Here is a 26743-nt window from a genome sequence, read left to right as displayed (position 1 = left end):
AGACCTTCAGCAAAATTTTGCAGCATATCTCCAGCCCCTAAATGGAATACTCCCATATAGGACTGTAGCCAGCCTGGACAGGATCCTTGTACAGTAGTGCTATTCTGGCCTCACTTGCAGATAGGGAACAATTTCAGAAGGATATGGGGGAGAAAAGACACAACTTTTTTTCTTTCACATTATCTTGAGTCCTTCCTCTGCTGGTCTGTATAGCACTCGTGCAGGGTGTCCAACATGAAACTCTCTATCTGTTGTTGGACCACAACTCCCATCACCCCCAGTTGGAACTTATTGAGCCCTGCACTAGAGGGTCAGGTTTGGGACTGGCTGCCATTCCTAATCCTGAATATGTTGATCTGGATCAAGATCCATCAAGATCCATAAGAATGAGTTCTGCGCCTGCGCAGAGACCACGCAGTAGCCATGCCTCAGCTTGTCGAGGCGTCCAAGCCCTACCCCCACGCTGGCAGCATGCTATTTAAGGGCAGGCTGGACGCCATCTTCCTCAGTTCTTTTCCAACCGCCATAGCGTTTAGACTTCGGTCTGCTGCCTCCTGTCGGTTAAGTTCCTCTGTGAGATCATCTGTTTCTAAAAAAAGACCCAAAGAACTTTAATTATTCTGTGTATGACCTTGGACTGGCTGACGATCTACGATTTGGTAAATAGACCACGTTTTTGGCTGACAAACCTGACTGGCTTTTCTGACTCGGAATGTCCCTGACCACCCGATTGCACACCCTATCATGACTGAGGAGAAAAAGTCCTTCAAAAGGTGTGACGGCTGTAAAGCCAAGCTCTCCTCAAAGGACTTACACGATTTGTGCTTACTATGTCTGGGAGAAGAGTACAGTGTCTCAACATGTCGGATATGTTGGTCATTTTCGAAGCAAACGCACAAGAATAGAGCGCTTCGTCTGAGGGCCGCCATTTATGACAACGTCTTAAGTCCTTCGAAACTGGGCAAGCCGCATTCATCGGCTTCGAAGTCAAAATCGCCTGCGAAGTTGGTGTCGGCACCTCCCTCGATATCGACGCCCCATCGGTCGAAGTCCACCAAATCGGCCCCAGTGTCAATGCTGGCCCGCCCGGCATCATACCCCTCCGCTTCAACATCAACAGTGTGCACTATCTCTACAACACCGACTTCAGCGTCCAAATCCACTCATGGACCGTCAAAGCTTACACACTCGGCCTCGACATCCAAACAGTCTCTCTCGACGTCGAAGTTTTCCAAGCACCGTACTGTCTGGATCGTGATCTGTCGACAGCCATAAGAGTGGGTTCTGTGCCTGCGCAGGAATCCCCGCGGTAGCCATGCTTCAGCTTGTCGAGGTGTCCAAGCCCTGCCCCCACGCAGAGCGTGCTATTTAAGAGCGGGTTGGGCGCCATGTTCCTCAGTTCTTTTCTGACCGCCTTTGCGTTTGGACCTTGGTCTGCCACCTCTCCGTTGGAAAGTTCCTCGAGTTCTCTTTCAATAATAATAATAATAATAATAATAATAATTATTATTATTATTATTATTATTATTATTATTATTACCTGGACTGACTTTCGTGTATGACCTATTTCTGGCTGATGACCCATGACTAACTTTGACGCGGAACGGACTAGACTATCGCTCTTGCCCACGGTATGGTTGAGGAGAAAAAATCTTTTAAGAGGTGTGAGGGCTGCAATGCTAAACTCCCCTCCAAAGACCTCCATGATTTGTGCCTGATTTGCTTGGGTGAGGAACATAATGTCTCCTCTTGCAAAATATGCCTCTCATTTTCAAAGCAGATGTGGAAGAATTGGGCACTTCGCCTCAGAGCGGCAATCTATGATGAGGTGTTAAGTCCCTCGACACCGGGCACACCCCATCCCTCAACGTCGAAAGTTTCACCAAAACCTACTTCGACGCCTCACTCGAGGCCAAGACATTCGACCTCGACGCGTTCGGCATCACCTCATTCGAGACCTAAATTCTCGACCTCGACAAGTTCTGGGCCTCCTACACAGGCCTCGACATCAAACCGTTCCTCGACGTCGAAAGAAGTCCCTGCGACTTCGGGAAAATCCTCGACGTCGATGAGGGTACTGATAGGACAAGATCTCTGAAATGCCCAGTTCCGGTTACTACATCGACACCGGGAAAGAGACAAAAGTTAATCGATCTGACTAGAGATCCGTCTCCTTCGACAACTCAGCCCTCCTCGCAAGCTGCTCCTGCTCCTTCCGCACCTGACCATTGTGTCGAAGTCGACCCTCAGTCACCGACACCGACGTCGGCTCGACGCCAAGACCGACGTCGATACCGAGCTTCTTGATGCCGAGGGCAAGATCGCTTTCACCGGTGCCAACACCAGTCCCTTCATCCCCCCCGTTGACACCGACTGCGCCTGGTCCCAGCGTTCCATTGACACTACATACACCTGTGCTTTCTATATCAAAACAAGTCACTCTTCGATACCGATCACCACTTCCAGCGTTCGACATCGAGGACGCTGCTCCAGATACCGAAGTGGGCCTCCACCCTTCCAAAACACAAACGCTTCTATCTCTTCTGGACTCTACTGCAAGCAGTCTGTCCCAGGCAACATTTAAGGGATTTCCTCCATCAGAGGAGGATTCCCAAACTATCCTGGCACCTCCGCTTCATCCAATGCTCTCACTCTCAGCAGCCCAGTTGCAGAGTCTTCTACCCTGGCACACCTGTGGGTTTACCCATACGCCACCTGCCCACATATCTGGTTCTGGGCCAGTGATAACTTCCTGCTCCCATGCACCTTCCTCAGCACCAACCTGGCCTTGGGAACCCTTAACATCACTCCCCTCTGCTATGTCGCTGACCACATTATTTGTGGCTGCTGCTACGGTCTGTCCCACTACCGCGCAGACGGCAACTCAAACTGAGGCCATTGCTGTCTCTCATCAAACTGTTCAGACAAGGCCCCCAGTAACTTGCTCTATAGCGACTCAGACTTAGTCTCTCATGACCTCACCTATGACAACGGTACAGACTCAAACTGCGGTGCCCACATCACCCATGGCCTCGCCCTCAGAACACTATGGCTCGTTTGACTTTGAGTCTGATCCTGAAGGAGAAGAGGCCATTGTGGAACCTCCCGCCGATGTGGCTCCGACAGTATGTGTGTCCCCCAATGAAGAAATGAAGGCCTACCACAGGCACGTTCGGGCCATGGCAGACGCCTTGGGACTTGAGCTACGCTCCGAATTGGCGACCATAGACGACCCCGTCTACAACTTCATACTGAGGGCACAATCTACAGCACCAGTTGCCCTCCCGATGCTCCCAGTGATAACACGAGCTGCTAAATGTGCTTGGAAGGTCCTGCATACCTCCACCCCAACATCTAAGTGGCTAGAAAGCCGCTACCGTATAATGGAGAAGGACAATACTTACCTTTTGAAGCACCCAGCTCCCAATTCTTTAGTAATTGACTGTGCTTTTACTTCCAAGGCTGTTTAACGACACGTGATTCTGCCTGAAAAAGAAGGAAGAAAGTTAGACCTTCTGGGTCAGAAAGTCTACTCGACTGCATGTCTGTCCATCAAAGTAGCTAACTATGCAGCATGTACTGCCAAATACACCCATGGTCTCTGGGAGAACTTGCAAACTGAACTTGACACTTTATCTCCAGAGGAATTCAGGGACAAATTTCGTAAAACCCTGGAACGCTCGGGTGACCTCACAAGACAGCAACTCAGCATCGTGAAACCTTTAGCTGAGAGTGAGTCCAGAGCCATGACAGCTGCTATTATCCTCTGTAGGCATGCATGGCTGAGATCTACCACATTACAACTGGACATGAGAGAAAAGAGAGGTCTTCCCTTTGATGGCACTGGTCTGTTCAGTGAGACAACTGATGCCACGATGGAGCAACTTAAAAAATCCAAATTTACAGCAAAGACGTTTGCATCCCAACCGTCTACATCTACGTATTCATCAAAATACCGCTCATCCTACAACAAACAACGCCCTTCGTTCCGTCAACAAGAACTCAGGGATTTCCGAAAATCCTACCAGCCGTATCAACGGCGCACTTACCAAAACAAGTTCAAGCCTTCTCAACCTCAATGTCCCAAGGGGTCAGACACTCAAAAGCACCTTTGAGGCGCAAGTCCGGCCACCGTCACCTCTCCACTTCCCATTCCCGCCATTGGGGGAAATAACATCTCGACTGATGGATCTCAACACCGATCCACCTCTAGCATGGCCTTCCATCAAGCTGGCAAGTCATGCTCCCGCATGGCAGCATATAACATCAGATGGTTGGGTCTTGAAGATTGTATCTTCGGGGTACGCCATCAAATTCAAGTTGATCCCATGGTTCAAGGGAATGAGGTTTACTCCTCCTTCTGCTACACTACGGGAGAAGGTCAAAGAACTGTTGGAGAAAGGGGCGATTGCCCCGGTGCAGTGGGTGGACAGGCAGGATGGGTTCTATTCCCATTATTTTCAGATTCCAAAACGGGATGGGGGCATCCGCCCCATCATGGACCTTCACCAGTTGAACAAATTTATCCACGTCAGGAAGTTCAGAATGATGGCGCTGCAACTAATTCTACCGCTCCTCCAAGGGGAGAAGTGGCTAGCAACGCTGGATCTCAAGGACGCCTATTTCCATGTCAACATCCGACCTCAACATCAGAAATTCTTACGTTTCACAGTCGGCTGCCAAGTGTACCTGTACAGTGTATTGCCCTTCGGACTGTCCACTGCCCCAAGGGTCTTTATGAAATGTATGGCCGCAGTAATCGCCTACCTCAGAACACAGGGAGTCACCATCTATTCCTACCTAGACGATTGGCTCTTGGCATCAAGGGACCGAAGCGGGTTACGTTCTCAGATCCGCTATGTATTATCAGTCCTCCACGATCTAGGTATTTAGGTCAACTGGAAGAAATCTCATCTAGAACTGATGCAAGTGGCGAGCTACATAGGTGCACTACTGGATACTAGCATTCAAAGAGCATTCTTGCTGGAGGAACGATACAACTCAATAAGGGACCTAGTGACTCTGTTCCAACACCACGCCATCCAACCGGCACAATCCATACAATGCTTACTATGCCTTATGGCCTCCTGCAATGCAGTAATACTTTATGCCCACCTGAAGATGAGGAAACTACAGCTGTGGTTTCTCTCTTCTTCCACCCGGCGAGACACAGTCAGAGAAAACGCCTCGAGATTCCAGCTCCGGTTCTCCAATCCCTCTCTTGGTGGGCAGAACGCAGAAACCTCTTGGAGGGGGTACCGTTCCAGACCCCTTCACCAACAGTCTGGCTGACAACAGATGCCTCCCTATTGGGGTGGGGCGCACACTGTGCAGGTCAACAGACCCAGGGCAAATGGTCCCTGAGCCAGAGTCATCTCCATATAAACTTTTTGGAATTACTAGCAGTCTTTCTTGCTCTATGATCATTCCTACCAACCTTAAAGGACACCTATGTCCAAGTTCAATTAGTGGGGCGGTACTGTCTCCCGGAGCTTGTGCGCACTTGCTGTCCAGATGTGGCACTGGTGCATCTGTCACAGGATATACCCTCTTGCAGCTCACATCAAGGGCCTAGACAACATCTTAGCGGACAGACTCAGTCGAGTTTTCCTTCATGACACTCACCATGAATGGGAAATCGACCCCAAGTATATCAACCCGCTCTTCCGCCGATGGCTGCGACCGTCCGTGGACCTGTTTGCAACCTCGAAGAACAAGAAATGTGCCCGTTTCTGCTCCAGAGCAGGTCACGACCCAGAGTCACTGGGGGATGCTTTTCAACTAGACTGGACGATGGAGACGCCCTACATGTTTCCTCCTCAACCTCTAATCGCGAGAGTGATGGCTCGCCTCTTAGCGCGCCTGACACCCCGCATCCTCGTGACGCCATGGTGGCCGAGACAGTCATGGTTTCTGCAAGTACGCAGACTGTCCAAGAACCTTTTCCACCAAACCCAGACGTCCTCTCACAGGACAATGGCCTCGTCCTTCACCCGGATGCTCAAACTCTCCGTCTGACCGCTTGGCGGATAGGCTTTTAGATGACATTTTATTAAATCAAAGAAAGATATCCACGAGATGTAACTATCACAAAAGTGGCTTCATTTTAAGACCCATGCAAAATTCCTTTTTTTTTTTGCCAAGGCAGGCGTCTGTCCGTCTGGTACTCCTATATCTGTCCACCTTAAAATCGCAAGGATTGGCTAATGTTTCTATAAGAGTCCACCTAGCCGCTCTCTCATCCCAGCACCCAGGGTCTGAAGGGAAGACACTCTTCTCTCATCCTCTGAGCAAAGCCTTCTTAAAGGGCTTCTCCAATATCTACCCTCCCGTAAAATCACCAGTGGAGCCTTGGAGCTTATCGTTAGTGCTCTCATCACTAACTCAGACCCCCTTCGAGCCTATGGCCACAGCACCTTTAAAGATGGTCTCCTTAAAAACTGCATTCCTAGTCGCGATCACAATAGCTCGTTGTGTTAGCGAACTTACAGCCTTGAGGGTGGATTCCCCGTACACCCAATTCCACGAGGACAAAGTCCGTATGCGACTGGACCCCTATTTCCTACCAAAGATCGTATCAGAATTTCATTTGAACCAAGATATTATTCTACCTACCTTTTTCCGGAACCCGCAATCGACCCTGGAAAGGTCCATGCACTCTCTGGACGTCCGTAGAACTCTCTTATTCTATATGTCACGTACGAAAGACTTCAGAGCCACTATACGCCTTTTTGTAGCCTACAGCGGCTCTGCCAAGGGCTTGCCGATATCTCGACAAAGGTTGTCTAGGTGGATAGTTAACCTCATCCTACTCACTTATAAGATACAACACAAAACATCTCCAAAAGCCGTCAAGGCCCATTCTACGTGGGCTTACGCTTCGTCAGCAGCACACCTCTCGGGAGTTGGCTTCTTGGACATCTGCAAAGCAGCTACATGGTCATCCAATCTCCCATTTGTCAAACATTATGCCATAGATGTGCGCTCTGCTGCAGAGGCTAGTTTCGGGAGAAGCGTCCTTAAAAGGGTGTTACAATAGCACTACTGCACCCTCCTCCATGGGGAGCTTGCTAAACACCCACTCTTACGGATGTCGACGGATCTCGATCCAGATAAGCAGGTTGCTTATCTGTAACTGATGATCTGGTAGAGATCCATCGACACACATAAGACCCTCCCATCCTACCCCTCTGCAGTAGTGATGCTCTGCGCGTAACGCTATGCTTGCTGTTGCCCTTGGATCCATCAAATATGAATTCACCTGCTCGCAAGATGATCGTCCTCCACCGGTCATCCAAAGAACTGAGGAACATGGCGCCCAGCCCACTCTTAAATAGCACGCTCTGCATGGGGGTGGGGCTTGGATGCCTTGACAAGCTGACGCATGGCTACCATGGGGATTCCTGCGCAGGCGCAGAACCCACTCTTATGGGTGTTGACAGATCTCTACTAGATCATCAGTTACAGATGAGCAACCTGTTTTTTTCTCCTGCGTCTTCACCTTCTTCGAAACAATCTAAGCACTGTGCCTCGTCACCTGTGTCTCCACCTCCATTGAAACGCCAGAAGACAGTTGATCTAACACGCACCCCATCTCCACCGTCAGTCTCACATTCGTGCTCAGCTCTATGCCGCTCCCCAAGATTGGAGCCGGCGCCGGGGACTTCGGTTTTGACAACGGCCCAACATCCACCTCCGGCACCGTTGTCTTTGACATAGAGAGCCAGATCCCTGTCTCCTGCAAGGATGCCAGTCTCTTCTTCGGCTCCAACATCACGAGACTCCGAAGTACTGCACAGCCAGTGTCGACTGTCCATACTCCTATGATTTTGATGTCAACAAGGGTGTCGCCTAGTTGTCCGACCCCGTTACCGACCTTCGATGACGATGAGACTCAAACCAACGCGACAGCTGCATTAGATCCTTCAACTGCACAGACGTTACTCTTGATGCTGGACTCTATTATTATTATTATTATTATTATTATTATTATTATTATTATTAATTTAATTAATTAATTTGATTTCTATTACTGCCCTTCCAAAAATGGCTCAGGGCGGTTTACACAGAGAAATAATACATAAATAATATGGATCCCTGTCCCCAAAGGGCTCACAGTCTAAAAAGAAACATAAGATAGACACCAGCAACAGCCACTGGAGGTACTGTGCTGGGGGTGGATAGGGCTAGTTACTCTCCCCCTGCTAAATAAAGAGAATCACCACGTTAAAAGGTGCCTCTTTGCCCAGTTAGCAGGGGTTTGCCAAGTTAGCAGGGGTTCTACCTTGAGCACCTCATCAACATCTACCTCTAAAGGTTTTCCACCATCAACTGTTGAGGCAGATGCTACAATGGTTCCATCGGGGAAGTTCTTATCAGCTCTCCACCTACATGACTCCTCGACTTGGCACACTTTTGGCTTCACGCATCAGACTCCAGGCACAGCACCTGGAACTAGCGGAATGGGGACCTGTTCCCCTGGTGCCGCATATTCTGATGAACTAGCAAGGGCATGGAGGCCATATATCCCTCTACCCTCGACACTGACAGTCTCGACACTGCCTCAATGACCTTTGAGGATTCCATCCTATGTGACAAAAGCATCTCAGACCCCACGGGTACAAACGGATCAGCAATGTACCCAAACCATAGTACCACAGGTGCTGTCCATGGGCACACAAACGTGTTCTCCACTCTCTCCATGGAACATCACCACGGAAACACAAACGGTTCTGCTATCTTCGCCTGTGGCATCCAAATCGGAGCATTATGGATCCTCCAATTCAAGTCGGATCCAGAAGGTAGAGATTCCCTTGTAGAGCCACCGGTGGATGTACCTCCTGCAACATACGTATCCCCTAATGAGGAGATGAAATCTTATCACAAGCACATTCGTGACATGGCAGAGGCTCTTGGCCTGGACATTCGATCACAATTGTCTACAAGAGATGATCCAGGGTACAACTTCATGTTACAGACACAGTCTACCCAACCTGTGGCCTTACCCATGCTTCCAGTCATCACTAGGGCAGTCAAATGTGCATGGGAAGTTCTACACATCTCAACACCAATGAGCAAAAGATTGGAGAGCTTGTACCGTATACAAGAAAAAGATAACACTTATCTTTTAAAGCACCCTGCACCTAATTCTCTTGTGGTAGATTGTGAAGCCTCCTCAAAGATGGGAAAGTGTTACTCAATACCTCTTGAGAAGGAAGGCCGCAAACTGGACTTACTGGGCAGGAAGATTTATTCTACTTCATGCCTGTCCATCAAGTTAGCGAACTATGCCGCCTGTACAGCGAAATATTGTCACAGCATTTGGGAAACCCTGCAGAATAAGCTTGACTCTCTATCCCCAGAAGATTTCAAGAAAAAGTACCAACAGACTCTTGAGAGGTCAGCGGAATTAATGCAACAACAGCTGAGCATCGCTAAACACCTCGCAGAATCAGAGTCTCGCTCCTTGACTGTAGCCGTTACACTCCGCTGGCATGCCTGGTTGCATTTTACCGGCCTCCAAGCGGACATGAAAGAGAAAATTGAAGGACTGGCATTTGATGGCACCGGACTTTTCAGTGAATCCACAGACTCAACTATGGAACAGCTTAAAAAGTCAAAATTTACTGCCAAGACATTTACAGCTCAAGCTTCCACTTCAACCTACAATCCAAAGTATCAGTCTTACTCGGGAAAACATCGGACTTCGTTCCGCCAACAAGACCGTCGAGACTTCAGGAGACCATACTCATCTTACAGTAAGCGTCCGTATCAAGTCAAAAACAAGTCCTCTCAGTCTCAGAGATCTAAGCAACCTGAATCACGAAAGCATCTGAGGTTCAGGACTACCCACGCACACCACTCCACCCCCCATACCCGCCAGCAGGGGCCTTACCACCAGCGCCAAGCAACATCATCAAGCTGGCAAGCCATGCCCCCGCATGGCACCGCATAACATCAGACCTCTGGGTCTTGAAAATCATTTCGTCGGGTTATGCTATAGAGTTCAAGACCACTCCTTGTTATTCGGGGATGAGGATTACTCCACCCTCAGAAACCTTACGGGAAGAGGTACGGGAGTTATTGGAGAAGGGTGCAATCACCCGCGTTCCGTGGGTGCGCAGGCGGGAGGGATTCTACTCCTGCTACTTTCAAATTCCAAAAAAGGATGGGGGGGTGTCCGTCCCATCATGGATTTCCGTCGCCTAAACAAGCTGATCAAAGTAAGGAAATTTCAAATGATGGCGTTGCAAGAGATACTTCGGCTGCTCCAAGGCGAACAATGGCTTGCAACTCTGGATCTGAAAGACGTCTACTTTCACATCAGCATCAGGGAACACCACAGAAAATATCTCCAATTCACTGTGGGAGATCAAGTGTACCAATGCACAGTATTGCCATTTGGACTGTACACCGCCCCCCTGGGTCTTCACCAAATGTATGGCCGCAGTGATCACCCATCTCAGGACCCGGAGGGTCATTATTTACCCGTATTTGGACTGGCTTCTGGCGGCCAGCAGCAAAGATTAGTTACTTTCGCAAATGCAGTGTGTATTATCACTTCTCCTGGAACTCGGAATCGAAGTAAACTGGAAGAAGTCGCACCTGGAGCCACACCAAAGGATCACCTTCATTGGTGCAGTCTTGGACATGATAGCACAAAAAGCATACTTGCCAAGGGACAGGTTCAACTGCATCCAGAATCTAGTCCATCTCTTCCAACAACAACCCAGGCAACCAGCACGACTCATACAACAGCTTCTTGGTCTGATGGCATCATGCGCAGCAGTGGTTCCTTACACTTGCATGAAGATGCGAAAACTTCAGCTGTGGTTTCTTTGTGTCTTCCATCCCGTCCAAAACAACCAAGGGAAACGCTTAGAGCTGCCTCTACAAATCCTGAAATCGCTTACCTGGTGGTCAACCACAAGAAACCTTCTGAGTGGGGTTCCCTTCAAGGCTTACAAGGGCTCAAAGAAAGGCACCAACATCACCAGGCAGAGATTATCTTCATGGCTGGTTGAACTCATCAAATTTACCTATCACTTACAGGGCAAAATGCCCCCTGAAGCTATCAAGGCCCTTCCAACCCGTGCCTATGCTTCCTCGGCAGCACACCTTTCGGGGATATCTTTCAAGGACATTTTGAAAAGCAGCTACGTGGTCCACAGAGATACCCTTTGTGAAGCATTACGCGCAAGTTGTGCGCTCTGCTGTAGAGGCTAACTTCGGGAGAAGTGTTCTTAAAAGGGTGTTACAATAGCCACTACTGCACCCTCCTCCTTTGGGGAAGCTGTCTGGACACCCATTCTTATGGATCTCGATGGATCCCGATCCAGATAAACAGGTTGCTCACCTGTAACTGATGCTCTGGAAGAGATCCGTCAACATCCATAAGACCCTCCCGAACCACCCCTGTGCAGTAGGGCTGTTCTAGGTACATAATGGTGTGTAAGCCGTTCTCTATCCAGATATTTCCTTGATGAACTCACCTTTGTAACTGGATGGTCATCCTTCACAGCGGTTGTCCAAAGAACTGAAGAAGATGGCGCCCAGCCTGCTCTTAAATAGCACGCTGCCAGCGTGGGGGCAGGGCTTGGACGCCTCGACAAGCTGAGGCATGGCTACCGCGTGGTCTCTGTGCAGGCTCAGAACCCATTCTTATGGATGTCAACGGATCTCTTCCAGATCATCAGTTACAGGTGAGCAACCTGTTTTTCCTATGTAAATTGGATGCAATGGTTTTGGAGAACTGGGAAGGTGAAAGATGTGTGCTTCCCTTTGAAACATTCCAGTATAGTGCACAGAGGAAGAGTTAACCTCATGGCATGCATCCTACCAATTCTAAATGTCTAGTACTTGATATTTGTACAAACCAATATAATCTCTTCTCCTTCTTTCCACTTCTATTTAAACTGACTGATACTCTGCCTGAACATTCTATCGGTCATAAAAAAGAAAGGGCCACTTTTGGCTTTTTAAAAAATACTCTTTTTCTTCAATGTATGAACTTGCTTATTTTGCATACCGAGGACATTTGAGTATGTAGAAACCACTACTTATTTTGTGGGGACCTTGTTTGTGTCCAGACTGATAGCCACTCAACCACCTGAGTTTATTATTAGTCTGTCAATATTCTGATGATCAAAGTTTGACCAGATGGTTGGATTGCATCTTTTTAAAATACAGGGGGACTCCATTATCTGTATACATGCCTTAATATAAACCAGGGGTTCTGTACAGTGGTTACTAGTACCCTTAGGGGTACCCGAAGGGCTCCCAAGGATACTCAGAGACTTTCTGCCTCCCCAAATTGCAACTGTGTGATTTGTTCCCCATCTGAGGATCGTAGTCTAGAAGCTGACACATCCTCAGTGATGTGTCTGCTGCAGAAGGGAAGGGAGGAGGACAAAGACCTTATTCCTCTGCTTCCAACTGGCTGGCTATGTGCTGAAGATTAGCATATCCCTCAGCATGACATACCGACTTCAGAAAATTAATAGAGTACTCCCATTGAAATTAAGAGAAGTTATCTAATTAACATCATTAAGACTGCTTATGAGTAACTTAGTTTGGATGTAAACCATTGATTAGAGTTGCCTGTCCCCTAATTGTAGTACTAAACACTCACACCCCTATACCCCTACTCACTTCCATGTGATACCTGAGCTGAAGGTTTGCAACAGAAGGGGTACACTTGTGTTTTTTTAGAAGTTGGGAATCCCTGCCTTAAACCATACCAGATACTGCAGTAACTGTCTTTCCTTCCAACAGCAACTGTTTCCCCTCTTCTTTACTGCTGAAGAACATAAATTATCTCCTCCTTCCAACAGTCAATCCAACAAGTGGTCTCTCATATGCCTTTATAATTTCAAGACTTTTGAGGATAGGTAAGTCCTGATTGCCTAAAGTTTTTCTATCTTTATCATTTTGTTCTCTTGCGTTTACATCACTGTTCTCCCTGGCCTATACATCAGGTGCATGTCTGTAGACAGCAGTGGGAGGTGTGAGTGATTTGCTTGCTTTGCTTTCAGTCCACTATAGTTCGAGTTTAATCACTAGCTGCTGCCTGGCAAGAAATTAAACCTGCCTTTTTTATTGTTCACAAGGTTCACTTAGATATTAAGATAACGTGTTTAGAATCTGTGACACAAGCTCTTACAGAAGATTTGTAGTTAGGGCTGTCACCTGATTACTTTATTTATTTATTTATTTATTTATTTATTTATTTAACATATTTGTATACCGCCCAAAACTTAAGTTTCTGGGCAGTTTACAATAAAACAATATAAATTACAACAAATAAAAAGGTTAAAACATCACAATGTTTACCATTTAAAACAAATGTTAAAACTACTAAAACATTAAAAGCCTAGGTGAACAAATGCATCTTGACTGCCTTTTTAAAAGTTGTCAAAGATGGGAGCAGTGTTCCTTCTAACAGGGATTCTCAGATGTTGAATACAACTCCCAGAATCCACAGCTGCAATGGCTTTTGCTTTAGAATTATGGGAGTTATAGTCAACAACATCTGGGAATCCCTGTTAGAGGGAACACTGGATGGGAGGCTCTTATTTCAACAGGGAGCACATTTCAAAGCCTTTGAGCAGCACTGGAGAAGGCCCGTCCCTGAGTAGCCACCAAACGAGCTGTTGGCAACTGCAGACAAACCTCTCCTGATCATCTCAATGGGCAGTGGGGCTCATGGTGAAGAAGATGTTCTCTTAAATACCCAGGGCCTAAGCTGTTTAGGGTTTTATAGGTTATAACCAGCACCTCGTATTTTACTCGGAAACTTATCGGCAGCCAGTGCAGCTCTTTCAAAACAGGTGTAATGTGGTCTCCCCAGGATGACCCAGAGACCAACCTGGCTGCCGCATTCTGGGCCAACTGCAGTTTCTGGACTACATACAAAGGCAAACCCACATAGAGCGCATTGCAATACAATATGAAGCCCTGAGAGACATGATACAAATGTTCAGATTAAGAACAGTCTCCAAGGGACACCATCTGGAATCTGCCCAAGAGATGAGAGTGGAACCACTGCAAAACACTGCCCACCCCACCCCACCCTGATGCTCCAGAAGGATACTATGGTCGATACTATTGAAAGCCGCCGGGAGATCCAAAAGGACAACAGAGTCACTCTTTCTCTGTCAATTTCCAATTGGGGATTATTCATCAGGCCAACCAAGGCAGTCTCCATCCCATAGCCCGCCTGAAAGCCAGTTAGAGGGAAGGAGAAATCTTTGTCAATAAGTCATGATTGTCAATCTTTGTAAATAAGTCATTATATTATAAAGGGCCAGTTTGCAGGATCGTAGCACTAAGTTTTGACTCTTTTTGAGATCACTGAAAGAACCATGTCAACAAAAAGTGTGGAGTTTTCAAGTGTTGAACTCCGGGCCATCATGAGGTTCCTGTTCCTGCAGAAGAAAACTCCAAAGGAAATCCCTGAGTGTATGATGCAAACATGAGTGATAAGTGCCCGTTATACTCAACTGTGAAGAAGTGGTGTGCCAACTTTCAGCATAGAGATTTTGAGACCAAAGATGCGGCAAGATCTGTGAGGCCTTCAACAGTGTCAACTCCTGAAATCGTTGATCATGTTCATGACCTGATTTTGGCAGATTGGCGAATCTTGGCTAAAACAATTGCTGAGATATTAGAGATATCCACGGAACGCGTTGGGTTTATAATTCATGAGCAGTTGAGTATGCAGAAGCTGTCAGCCAAGTGGGTGCTGAAATGTTTGAATGCTGAGAAACTATCGAGTGGACACCTCCAAGTTGATTTTGTAGCATTTTGAGTGATCTAGTGATTTATTTATTTTTTTAATGACTCGTCACTGTTGATGAAACATGGTTACACCACTATGCTCCAGAGACCAAACAACAGTCCTTGTAGTGGCGGCACTTGGGTTCTCCATGACCTAAGAAATCCAAGACCCGAAGGTCAGCAGGAAAAGTCATAGCCACGTTATTTTGGGGATAAGGAAGATATTTTGATGACTGATTATCTTCAGAAGGGCCAAACAGTTAATGCAGAATACTACTCTAACTTGCGGTGCTGATTAAAGGAGGCATTGGGGGGAAAATGGTGAGGGAAGCTGTGGAAAGGTGTTCTCTTTTTGCAGGACAATGCACCTGCTCACAAGGCTGGCAAGACGATGGATGTTTTGAAGTATTTGAGGTTTGAGTGCATAAACCATCCACCCTACTCACTAGATCTCGCTCCATCTGACTATTTCCTGTTTCTAAATCTTTAAAAGATTTTGAAAGAGAGGAAATTTTTGAAAGATGCAGAGGTGATAGTAGCAGCAGAGCAATATATCAGTGACCAGACATCATAATTTTTTTGGAAAGGTTAAAGAAACTTGAGAAACGATGTGCCAAGTGTGTTGAACTTTGGGGTGAATATGCGGAATAGCATGTAAGTTTCATGGCTCTAGGTCATTCCCTTCTTGGTCGGGCCTAGAACCTTTCAGCACCCCCTCATAAATTGATTTCTTAGATTTGCTAAATGGATCCAAAGGCATAGCATTTGGGTGGTTGATTATAATCAAATAGAAAGTGTATTCCTCATAGTAGCACTGCATGCACAATGATGGTAAAGCATTTTATGAAAATGTAGTTATGGTGGATGTGATGATCAGTCTCCTTTCCCTCTAAAGAGTTAACTGGAAGTGAACCCTTCTTTACTGACAGGCTGGTGACCTACAGAGATTGCCCAATCAGTCCACCGGTGTGGGGGGGTGGACCTAGAGAGCTGCTGCTGGGAATTCTGGGAACAAGAAAGGGAGTTCTGTGCTGGAGGAGCAAGGGGACATGTGGCAATGGAGTTTGTTGCAACAGGATGAATGCAGCTCCTGGAAGACAGAACTGCAGGGGCTTGATTCTCAACAGGAATTTGGTGAGTTCAAGGAAAGGAAGCCTGGGCTTTGGATTCAGGAAGATTAATTTAGGGGAAAGTTTGTTTAGTCTGTTTGTTTAACGTAAACTGCCCTGAGCCATGGTTTGTTTGTTTTTGAAGGGTGATATAGAAATTTAATAAACAAAACAATAGGCAGATTTTGCGTTAGAAACTTATATTTCTTTGAGTGTGCTTTGTAAATACCTGATACTGTTCTAGTGTTGTTTACCTGCAACACAATTAAAATAAGAAGCACTAGCCTATGCCCAACCCACCTAGGGCATTGCAAAAGACTCTATAAACATTTAAGTGTGCCTAAGGCAACCTATATTTGTAACCACCTAAGTGTTTTTTGAGTGTGTATAAGAAAGCTAGAAGTCTCAGATGGAAGCAGTTTGTTGATATTGAATAAGCATGTTTTTGTTATTTTCTTTTTACAAACCTCTCAGTTGTTTTTTAACTCAGAGAACGGGGGGGCAGAAAAGGGGATTTCTCTGGTGCAAAAGCATTGTCAAGCGCTCAGCAACTATTTGGTTTTCTCATCACTTGTAAGCCTACACATGTAAGATTTTTGTATTTATCCAGTAGCAAAATAGAGTTTTCTCTGGGATTCCACCCCGAGCCCAGGGAGGTTCAAGCTCTGTCAATAAGAGGGGTGGTGGTCACTGTTCCCTCTAAGGCGTGCACATGCTCACACATTTTCTGATGTCTGCTCAGTTAATTTTAGATCCCACTCAGGTTGAATCAGGAAGGCCCCACTCTGAATGCATGTGCGCGCACACTGCCTTGATACTGCCACCCAGAATAAAACTCATTCCGCACACAGATAAAAAATTTTTTTAGAGAGAACACTGGTGGTGGTGGCAGCATTTTATTTCTACCCGGAAATAAAGATTAGTTTAGGAGAAGCCTAGCCAGGCATCTCACCAGGGATGATTCAGCATTTCTTTCCTCACGTGAACTGCTCTGAGGCAAAGGCTTTAATCCTCTACAGTGGGCAACTTCCCAACTAAGAGAGTTATGACTAATTATCATTGAAGTCGACAATAAAAGTTAGTCATGATTAATTTAAGTACCACTGATTTAGTTGTGACTAGCTTTCTCTGAATGTTGCCCAGTATTTCCAGATGCTTGTGTTTGTAAATAAAGCAGTAATCCCTTAATCTAGCTGCTTCTGCTTGATGCTACAAGAGTCGTGCGATTTTGAATTTATGGATTTTCTGTAATCTTACGGCAAAAGACTGATTCCTGAATAAAGAATTGACTTTGCATCAAAATATAGTGAGCAGAGAATTTAGAAACTGAAAAACATCCTCCTAGAATGGATCACACATCCATGCTAAAGAACAGAGGCAACAAAAAGCACATGAAAACTGTGAAAAGTAAATGGATCCAATTTGTAATAACATCTGTAATTGACTTGAATATTCTTCTAAGGTAGACTGAGGAAGGTTGTCATAAACTTCATAGGAAAGAATTAAGAAGGATCCACTTAAATGGGATCAGGAAAAGGTGACATGGGAACAAGGTACTGTAGTCAAATGGCAATGCATAGGTTTGAAGTTGAGAAGATTTTGCCCATCTGGTGAGCTTGATCATGTATAGTGGCTATGACTTGAGAGCTTTGTATGTTGATTAAAAACATCATATAATAAGTCACTTAAAAAGGCAACAAACCTCAACCCGCCAAAACTAAAAGCACACACCCCCTGCACTCACTTTAGCCCAGAAGCAGCATGGAACAATTAAGTCTTCAAAAGATGCCTAAAGGAATGGGGTAGCTTGATCCTCACAGGGAAGAGAATTCCAGAAACTGGGCACCACTACAGAGAATGCCCTGCCACATGTGCTTGTTAACCAAATCTTAATAGATGGTAGTGCACAGAGCAGAGCCTCCCTAAAACACTGCAACAAATTGGCGGGATCATATGGGTGGGTGTTTAAGGTATTAATGTGTGCTGCAGGAAGAGCTTTCCCTATGTAACCATATCTTTAGTATTGGTTTTTTATTATTTAATAAACACCTTGCTTTTCCATGTCCTCCTTGAGATGCCCAAAGCAGCTTATTGAAGCAAAGCAGTGTTGTTTCAACTAGTGTGAAGTTGGTGTGCTCTAAATAAGTAAATGTTGGGACTTGTTGTTTGGGGGGAGGTGGTGGGGGAGGGTGGTGTCCAATTCACTTATCAGAGTACTTGCTTAGAAACAATAAGATCATTGTTTGGAATGCAATCTTGCAAAATAATAAAAACATCAAATATCTTATTCATGAATCTAAACACTTTTAAACTTCAGAGCCCTCCTGTGATTTACTGTGCTTCAAATGGGGGGAAACGGGAATTGTGTCCATAATTGCATGACTAGAATCTCATTGCCTTGCATTTCCTTATCAAGCAATAGAGTTTGAGCCAAAGTAATGTCAGAATAGGTGGAGTTTGCATTAATCTACCAAGGACTGTGAAATACGAGTACATTTCATTGACCTCAGCTTGTCTGCAATGGAATTACATAAAGCAGTGCTCCTTTGCTTTTTAAAAAAGTTATGGGTTTTTTTAGTGTCATTGCAATAAAATAAAAACAGAGTGTTTGGCATCCATACTAATTTTGCTTTAGTGCAGTGAGAAAATTTGCATGTGCTCAAGAAGTTTGCAAAGTGGCATGAAGATGTGGTACTCCATGATATTGTGTAACTGCTAGTAGAAGACATCTCCAGGACACATACAAAGATGTGCAAGATCTTCCACTAGCACAGGGGTGGCCAACATTAAGTTCTCCAGATGTTGTTGGACTACAACTTTCCATAATACTAACAGTTGGCTATTGTAGCTGGAGAAGATGGGAACTGTAGTCTAAGAAGATCTGGAGATGGGGCACCATTACTCCCAGGTCTGGAGCCCAGGTCTGTGTGCCTGCTCTTCTAGGGGGCCACATGATTTTCCCCAAGGGAAAAGGGGTCCCGTTTATATTTCCAGAATAGCTTGGCCTAGAGTTCTGAATTTGGGCACAGATGTAGAACAGGTTAGCAGGACTCTATGTATTGATTTTGAAACAGATTGACCAATTTGTTGATTTTTGATTTTTTTTTAAAAAAAAACATTTTAAAAGTCCTGTAAGTAGTTTGTTCCATGTTCTGGAACTGAAGCCCCCACTTTGACCGTAATTCCACCCCAATGTGAAGGAATCTGCACTTTTGCCTTCAAGTGCAACATGCCCCCTGCCCTTTGCCCAACCCTTTACATCTCCAGAATGGCTGGGCTTAGAGTTCTGACATTGGGCACACAGGTAGCCCAAGATGACAAGACTGTATATTTTCATTTCAAAGAAATCTGTCAGTCCTGTGATTTGTAATGAATGTTTTCTCTTACTGCAGTAAAGCAAAAGTGGAGCTGTTACAGGTGAATAAACGTTTTTTAAAAAAAACAAATGCACTATGCTTCAGTTGTTTTGTGATCCAAAAGGTCTGTATGATAACTGTGAAGCAAGGGGCATGTGGTGTTGTTGTTGTTGTTTTTCCTTTACAAATGCACTGTATGTCCAAGTTGATTTTATGTTTGAACTGTGAAACAAGGGACAAGTATGGTGTCTTGCCATTTGTGAATAGTGAAGAAGTTTTGTGAATCCATTGGGGCTTGTGTAGTCTTTTGGGAGACAAGTGCACTCTGACCCAGATCTGTGGGTTTGTGATGAATGATCAGGAAGAGGTATGGATCCTTTGGAGATTGTAGAGTCTTCTGCCCCCCACTTCCTCTCCCCAGTGCACACTGGCCCAGACCTGTTGGTTTGTGATGAAGTAAGTGTGTGGGGGGGGGGTATAGGGAGGGAGAATGCATATCTTTTGGGGGGGGGCTGTGAGCTCATTAGGTCCAGGGTCCAAAATTACCTAGCTGCACCCCTGTCTGGAGTAAGGATGTTCCTGAAGCACGGTTCAAGAACTTTGAGCAAAATTACAAAGGGAATTTTAAGAAAATGGAGAGCAGGTGCTTATCTGCTCCTTCCAGCTTTGGCTTTTGGGGACACGTGCCACCCCAGCAGGAAGCAGGTAAGCACATGCTCTCTGTTTTCTTAAAGTTCTCTTTGTAATTTCCCTCAAAGTGCTCGGACCTGTGTTTGAACCATGCTTCAAGCACATCACTAATCTGGAGACCTCAGACTGGCCTACACATTAGCACAAGAAGTAGTCTGGACTAGACAATCCTTTTTGTGTAGCAGCTGTATATGTACAGTGAGCGGTATTGTGCTCACTGTATGTCACCAAAATATGTCCCTGGGGATCACATTTTAGTAATGCACACTGGGCTTCAGAGAGAAGAGGAGATCAGTAAAATTTGTCTCCACTATCCCTAGGAAGTGTGTGAGCGAGTGTATGTTTAGTTGATTGATTAAGTACCATCAAGTTGGTGTTGACTCTTAGCAACCACATAGATAGATTCTCTCCAGGATGATCTGTCTTCAGCTTGGCCTTTAAGATGTCTCAGTGGTGCATTCATTGTTGTCGTAATCGAGTCCATCCACCTTGCTACTCAGGGGCATAGCAAGGTTAGAGTGGGCCCAGATACAAGATTTTAAAATGCCCCCCCCCCACTAAAGCTCAGCTCATGAAGCTCACAGTAATTTCGGAGGTTGAATACCACTGAAGGAAGCCCAGGCGGGTGCGCAGCTGGGGGAGTCAGTCATGTGACTTGCTTCTGGGGGGGGGCCCCAAGGCAGTGGGCCCCCAGACAACTGTCTCCCCTTGCTCTATTATAGTTATGCCCCTGTTGCTGCTGGTCATTGTCTTCTCTTTCCTTCAACTTTTCCCAGCATTATGGACTTCTCAAGTGATCTGGGTTTTCACATAATGTGTCCTAAGTATGATAGTTTGAGGCTGGTCATTTGTGCCTCGAGTGGAAATTTTAGATTGATTTGTTGTATAGCCCATTTGTTTTCCCGGCTGTCCATGGTATCCTCAAAAGCCTTTTTCAGCACCCAAGTTCAAAAGTGTCAATACCCTTTCAATTTTGCTTCTTCAGAGTCCAGCTTTTGCATCCATAGAGTGTCACAGGAAAAACCATTATTCAAAGAATTCTGATCTTTGTAGATATTGACACATCACAGCATCTAAATATCCTTTCCAAGGACTTCATTGCAACCCTACCGAGTGCTAGACTGCGGCATATTTCTTGACTGCTGCATCCTTTACTGTTGATGGTCGATCTTAAAAGGCAGAAGCTATCCACCACTTCATTGTCTTCATTATCAATTCTGAGGCTGGTTGCTGTACCCATTGTCATTAGTTTAGTCTTATTTACATTTAGTCATCATCCCATTTTTTCTCCTTGACTTTCATTACTAGAGCTTCCAGATCATCCACATTCTCAGCTATTGGAGTGGTGTCATCAGTGTATTGATGTTTCTTCCTCCAACTTTAAAACCACACTCATCTTCTTCCAAACCAGCTTCTCTCAGTATATATTGAGCATATAAATTGAATAAATGAGAGAGTATACAGCCTTGTCTTACTCCTTGGGGGAGGGGGGAGTTGATTTATATTCTAATAAAAATATTTCCATGTAAAGCTATGATTTTTTTCAGTATAACATGTAAACCAGTCTTTGTTTCCCCACCTCCACCCAAATCGAATATTTCAGTTCAATAGAACTTGGCTACCCAATAAACTTTGGATACAGTGTGGGAGATTAATATGATCTTGTGTTTTATATATATATTTATATATATACACACACGTGGACAAATGTGTTCGTACCCCTCCACGAGAAAAGAACCCACAATTGTCTCTGAAATAACTTGAAAATGACAAACTTAATTGGCACCCATCGTTCTTTATTCTGCATTTAACAAAAATCAGACTTTGCTTTAGAGTTTTGATGCAACAGAATATTTCAAATAATAACACAAATGTATATGGCATGGACAAAAATGATGGGACCCTTAATCTAATATTTTGTTGCACATCACTGCAAACAAGCAATTCCTATAGCTCTCAATGAGACTTCTGCACCTGTCAACAGGTAGTTTGGCCCACTCTTCCTGAGCTGTGTCAGGTTTGAAGGGTGCCTTCTCCAGACTGCATGTTTCAGTTCTTTCCATAGATGTTCACTAGGATTCAAATCAGGGCTCATAGAAGGCCACTAGAGAATAGTCCAATATTTTGTCTCTAGTTTTATCTCATCTGTCCAAAGGACATTCTCTCAGAAGCATTGTGACTTGTCAATATGCATTTTAGCAAATTATAGTCTGGCTTTTTAAATGACAAAACTGGCGCTTTTTGGCAAGTCACATCAGCTCTATGTCCACAGTTGAGGATATGGAAAATCCATATTCAAAACTTTGCTCAGCCAAGTATCTCACTGGAAGGCCTTGAGCAAACCCATTGAGTTTGCCTTGCACCAAAGAGTTGTGTGGTAGCCTATTTCATTTATATTCAACTTTTCTCTAAGACGTTTTGTTCTTGGGAGTAACTTGAGATATAAGTTAAACAATGCTCTTTTCACTTGCTCATTTTCATGTTTATTGTTTGCTGAGCAGAGCTGCTATTGTCTTCCTTATCAGACAAAATTTGTGTATCCCATGTAGCTTACTGTGTAGCGAATAAAAGAATTCTAGAGTTGGAAGGGACCCTGGATGTCTTCTAGTCTAACCCCCTTCAGTTTGCAGGAAAGGAACATTAGCTTAAGGTGAATGGTTCCTTTTCCCTGTGTCTGGAGTGATGAGGTGATGACTCCAACAACATTAGGTGATGGCTAAGATGGCATGTGCACAATGGGGCAGTGAGTGTGGACCATCTGCTGTGGGCATCAACTACCTACCTGCTGCTGCCACAGCATCACCTCCATTGCCATGGCTGTGTTCCTACTCATGACCTTGCCTGCTGGGCTAGAACCCAATGCTGACATCACTTTCTTCCCCCCGCCCCCTCACCTTTGTGTATGTGTGTTATCTTTGTCCTGGGGTCAGCATGCACTGCTGCATATTGTAGTAATCAGTCTGTGCTGCCTCTAGTTTTGCCGGTCCCTGTTTCTCACTGCCATGATACTCTTCCTTCCAGCACCAAGCTTTTCCAATTTTGATACTGGAGAGTGAGAGATGGGTCAGTGGAATGTCAGTGAGCATAGCACATGCTGCTGGATACAGCAAGGAGCAAGCAGGCAGTACATGCCACTGTAGGGGTGTGCAAGGTCCGGAGGCCCCCCTGTCCGGCATGGGGGGGCCTGTTACTTTAAGGGGGGGTGGTACTTACCCCCCCCGCCACTCTTCCCCCTCCGGCGCTGTTCCGTTTAAAGATCTTCTTGGGGCGGCAGGGAGCTCTGCCACCCCTGCCCCTGTCGTTAGTCCTGAAGGCTTAAAAGCAATGAGCGCTAGTGGCGCGCAGGCGCGCGCCACAAACATCAAGTGACGTATGCGGCGCACACGCCAGCATTATAGGTGCATGCGCCGCGCAGGGCGCATGCACGCTGCTAGCGCTCGTTGCTTTTAAGCCTTCAGGACTAATGATGGGGGCAGGGGCAGCAGAGCTCCCTGCCGCCCCCAAGAAGATCTTTAAATGGAACAGCGCCGGAGGGGGAAGAGCAGCGGGGGGGTAAGTACCACCCCCCCTTAAAGTAACAGGCCCCCGCCCACCCGGACCGCCGAATCGGTCCGGAGGTCTGTACAAGTGTGCTGGACCGAACCATGCACACTACTACATGCCAGCCCCAGGTCAAGTACAGAGCACCTGTCTGGAAGGTGAGGGGGGAAGGGGTGATGTCAACTCCAGCCTATGGTCTGATGGTGGGGCTGCATCAGGGAGCAGATCTGGTGAGGGAGCACACTGCAACTCACCTTGAGTGGTTGCAGGCAACAAGCCACTTCTGGCTGCATCATACCGCTGGTTTATAAGCTTATGATCCACTAAGACACCTAGATTGTTTTCACATGGACTGTTGCCAAGTCAGGTCTTCCCCCATCCTAAACTTGGGCATTTAATTTTCTTACCTAAATACAGGACTCTATATTTCTCTCTGTTGAACTTCATATTGTTGGTTTTGGCCCAGTGTTTGAGCCTCTCCAGATTAGTTTGAAGCTTTATTCTGTCTTCTAAGATATTAACTATCCTATTTCCCTCCTTTTTGTTGTCTGTAAATTTTGATAAGTGTCTGTGCTTCCCCTTTATCCAAATTGCTGATGGAAATGTTGAGCAGAACACGACCCAGAACAGACCCTGTGGCATTCCATTCAGTACTTCCCCCAGGCTAATGTGAAGTCATTAATGAGCACTTGTTGGGTGCTGTGAATTCATCTAACAGTGTTTTGGTGTGTTTGTTTCTTTTTAGAAAATATTCCCAAAATTGTGCTACCAGTGTCTACTACCAACTAAGATTTTGCCAAAAACATTAGCACCAATAAATGTGAATGCTGGACCCCAAATGGTAAGTATTGTTGCTGTTAAACGGCATTACATTGTAACAACATATGACATTATGTGACCATTCTATTGATTTCATTCTTGTATTCATGTGCATATATTTGTGTGTGTGTGTGTGTGTGTGCGTGCTTGACATAGAAGAAAAAAATGCAGTTGTAAAATCACATTCACTAGGATAATGTATTAACATTATTTAGTCTTATCTCTTGCTTAATACCAGTGTGGTGTTAGACTTGGCAGCAGTTAAAGAGCACCTGCCCAGCACCCAGGTAACTTGGCTGCCATCTGTCCTTCCTGCACTGTATGGGATCTCCCATCCCCCTGTTTCTGCCCTATTAGGGTCCAAAGGAATGGTCTGAAGGCATGTGATGCAGACACCTTTCTGAAGATAAGTAGGTCCGGGTTTGGTCAGTGCCTGGATTGGGGGGCTATTTTGGAGCCTTATGAATGCTGTCTTGAACTCTTGGGATGAATGGTAGGATATCAATGTAGTGTTGAAAATTAAGAATGGGCTTATTTGGGTGATACTTCTTGGGCCATGTGATTAAAAGTGGGACACACTGAGAGTGGGCCAGTCCTGACTTCCCTAATGGTTGTCCTCTCAGCATTTTCCTTTTATCATGTGGGTAAGGGGCAATTCATCTAAACTGCAGCTCTGCACATCTGGATACTAGTATGTGGTGTGTAGAGGGGGGGGAAACACCCCATACACAATAAAAGAATGTACCAGGAGGACATCAGGATGTCCATGAAAGAAGTCAAGACAGGCACACTCTCAGTGAGTCTTCCTTTTAATCACTTGGGCCAGAAAAGTATCATCTAAGGTTTATTGTGACTGTGCTTTTTCTTCAGCTGTTCTGTTAATCATTAAAGGTAAAGTGTGCCGTCAAGTCAATTTCGACTCCTGGCACCCACAGAACCCTGTGGTTTTATTTTGGTAGAATACAGGAGGGGTTTACCATTGCCCCCTCCCATGCAGTATGAGATTATGCCTTTCAGCATCTTTCTATATCCCTGTTGCCCATTTAAGTGTTTCCCATAGTCTAGGAAACACACCAGCGGGGATTTGGACCAGCAACGTTCTGCACCACTTAAGGTGGTCATTAGGATAATAGAAACATTCTACAGGATGTATGTATATTCACATGCTGTTGTGCCTGGGCAGGGCAAGTGTTTTACAAAGCAGTTCCCCAGAAGATGCGGAAGCAGGAAGCAACTGTCAGGGGCAAAACCAGCCTAGACTCAAATAGAAGCATGAGGTCAAGAGCCAGGTAGTTCGTCCAACAGGAGTGAGCTAAGCCGTAGTCAAAACAAGCAGGTCAGGAGCCAGGGAATCGCAAGAGCAGGGATCTAGGAACAGTCCACAACAAAGTTGTTTTAGCAAGAGTTAGAGGTGAACAGACAAGCCTTAAGTAGAGCAGCCAGATATGCAGGCCCACCCAAGTCTGGGACGTTCCAGATCTAAAAGGGCTAGTGTCCTGTTGTCCAGGTGCTGGCTGTGGCTGAGCTGGATAGCTGCTGGTGGGGGTTGTGGTGCCTCTGCTTTATCCTCTGAGTCCCCATGGCACTATGAAGAGGTGGCCATTCTCACCTTGCTGTCCAGTATGTGTGTAAGAGCTCTTTTAAGGGAAATGGAGCCCTCTTGAATCCCTGCTCCAACTTGGAAGGCATGAATAGAGCCCTGGAAATCGTAGCCTTTCCCAATACTTTCCTTCTAGAGCTCTTGAGAGGGTTCTGTCTCTCTTAAAGGGCACTTGGAAAAATGCAGCGATGTGCAGAGTTCAGCATTATGGGAAATGGCTCTCATATCGAAGGGGGTTTTTTGGCCAAAGTGGCCCTGCTTGAACAATAGTGAAGATTACTGCTCTAGTGAGTATATTTGTAGAGGCCTCAATAAATTTTAAAATAAGAAGGAAACTGCGTATGACTGGGCTAGTGGAACTCAGATTTCCAGCCCACAGACTTACTATATGAGCAAGTAAATATATTTAAACAGGTAATCTTCAAAATATTTGTGACTGTGGTTTTGTGTAAGCATTGTATCTGTATTGCTTATACAGCAATATTTGTGTTGTATTGATGTATATGAAGGAAATTTTATGTTTAGGTTAAACTTTGAGACTGAAAAAGTTTAAAATTTTAGATCATGTAGTTGAGACGTTTGGCATATCATGCATACATTCTGATTGTTTTTTAACAGCATTGATTGTCTGTTAGTCTGTGATATTGTAAGCAAACCATACAGGTTCAGGATTCATGACATTTGTGTTCTCCCCCTCCTACACTATACCATGGATTGTTCCAAAAATGGAAAGGAGCCCCCCCACACCTTGCATATTGCTTACTTACCTTTGCATAGTACATTCTTTAAAGAAAAATAAGATTCTCTCTTATGCAAAAAGATATAAATGTTAAATTCTTACTGATACGAAG

The 26743-nt window shown here is 45.5% G+C and overlaps 1 protein-coding gene across 18 annotated transcripts in view; it reads left to right on the top strand.

Moving 5' to 3' along the window:
- Positions 1 to 26743, top strand: part of TFDP2 (transcription factor Dp-2) — a 106080-nt gene that overhangs the window by 17693 nt on the left and 61644 nt on the right. For 7 of the 18 annotated variants that reach the window (XM_053310275.1, XM_053310271.1, XM_053310281.1 and 4 more), the window contains 3 exons: positions 12775 to 12890; positions 15708 to 15912; positions 24219 to 24314. In XM_053310275.1, the coding sequence (XP_053166250.1) occupies positions 15856 to 15912; positions 24219 to 24314 (153 nt within the window). In that variant the 5' untranslated portion in view covers positions 12775 to 12890; positions 15708 to 15855. Of the gene's footprint in view, positions 1 to 12774; positions 12891 to 15707; positions 15913 to 17352; positions 17441 to 24218; positions 24315 to 26743 lie in introns of those variants that run through there. The other 11 variants (XM_053310283.1, XM_053310285.1, XM_053310279.1 and 8 more) reach the window with 4 other exon arrangements.

Source organism: Hemicordylus capensis, chromosome 3 (assembly GCF_027244095.1).
Source record: "Hemicordylus capensis ecotype Gifberg chromosome 3, rHemCap1.1.pri, whole genome shotgun sequence".
NCBI lineage: Eukaryota > Metazoa > Chordata > Lepidosauria > Squamata > Cordylidae > Hemicordylus > Hemicordylus capensis.
This window is presented reverse-complemented; position numbering and strand designations above follow the sequence as displayed.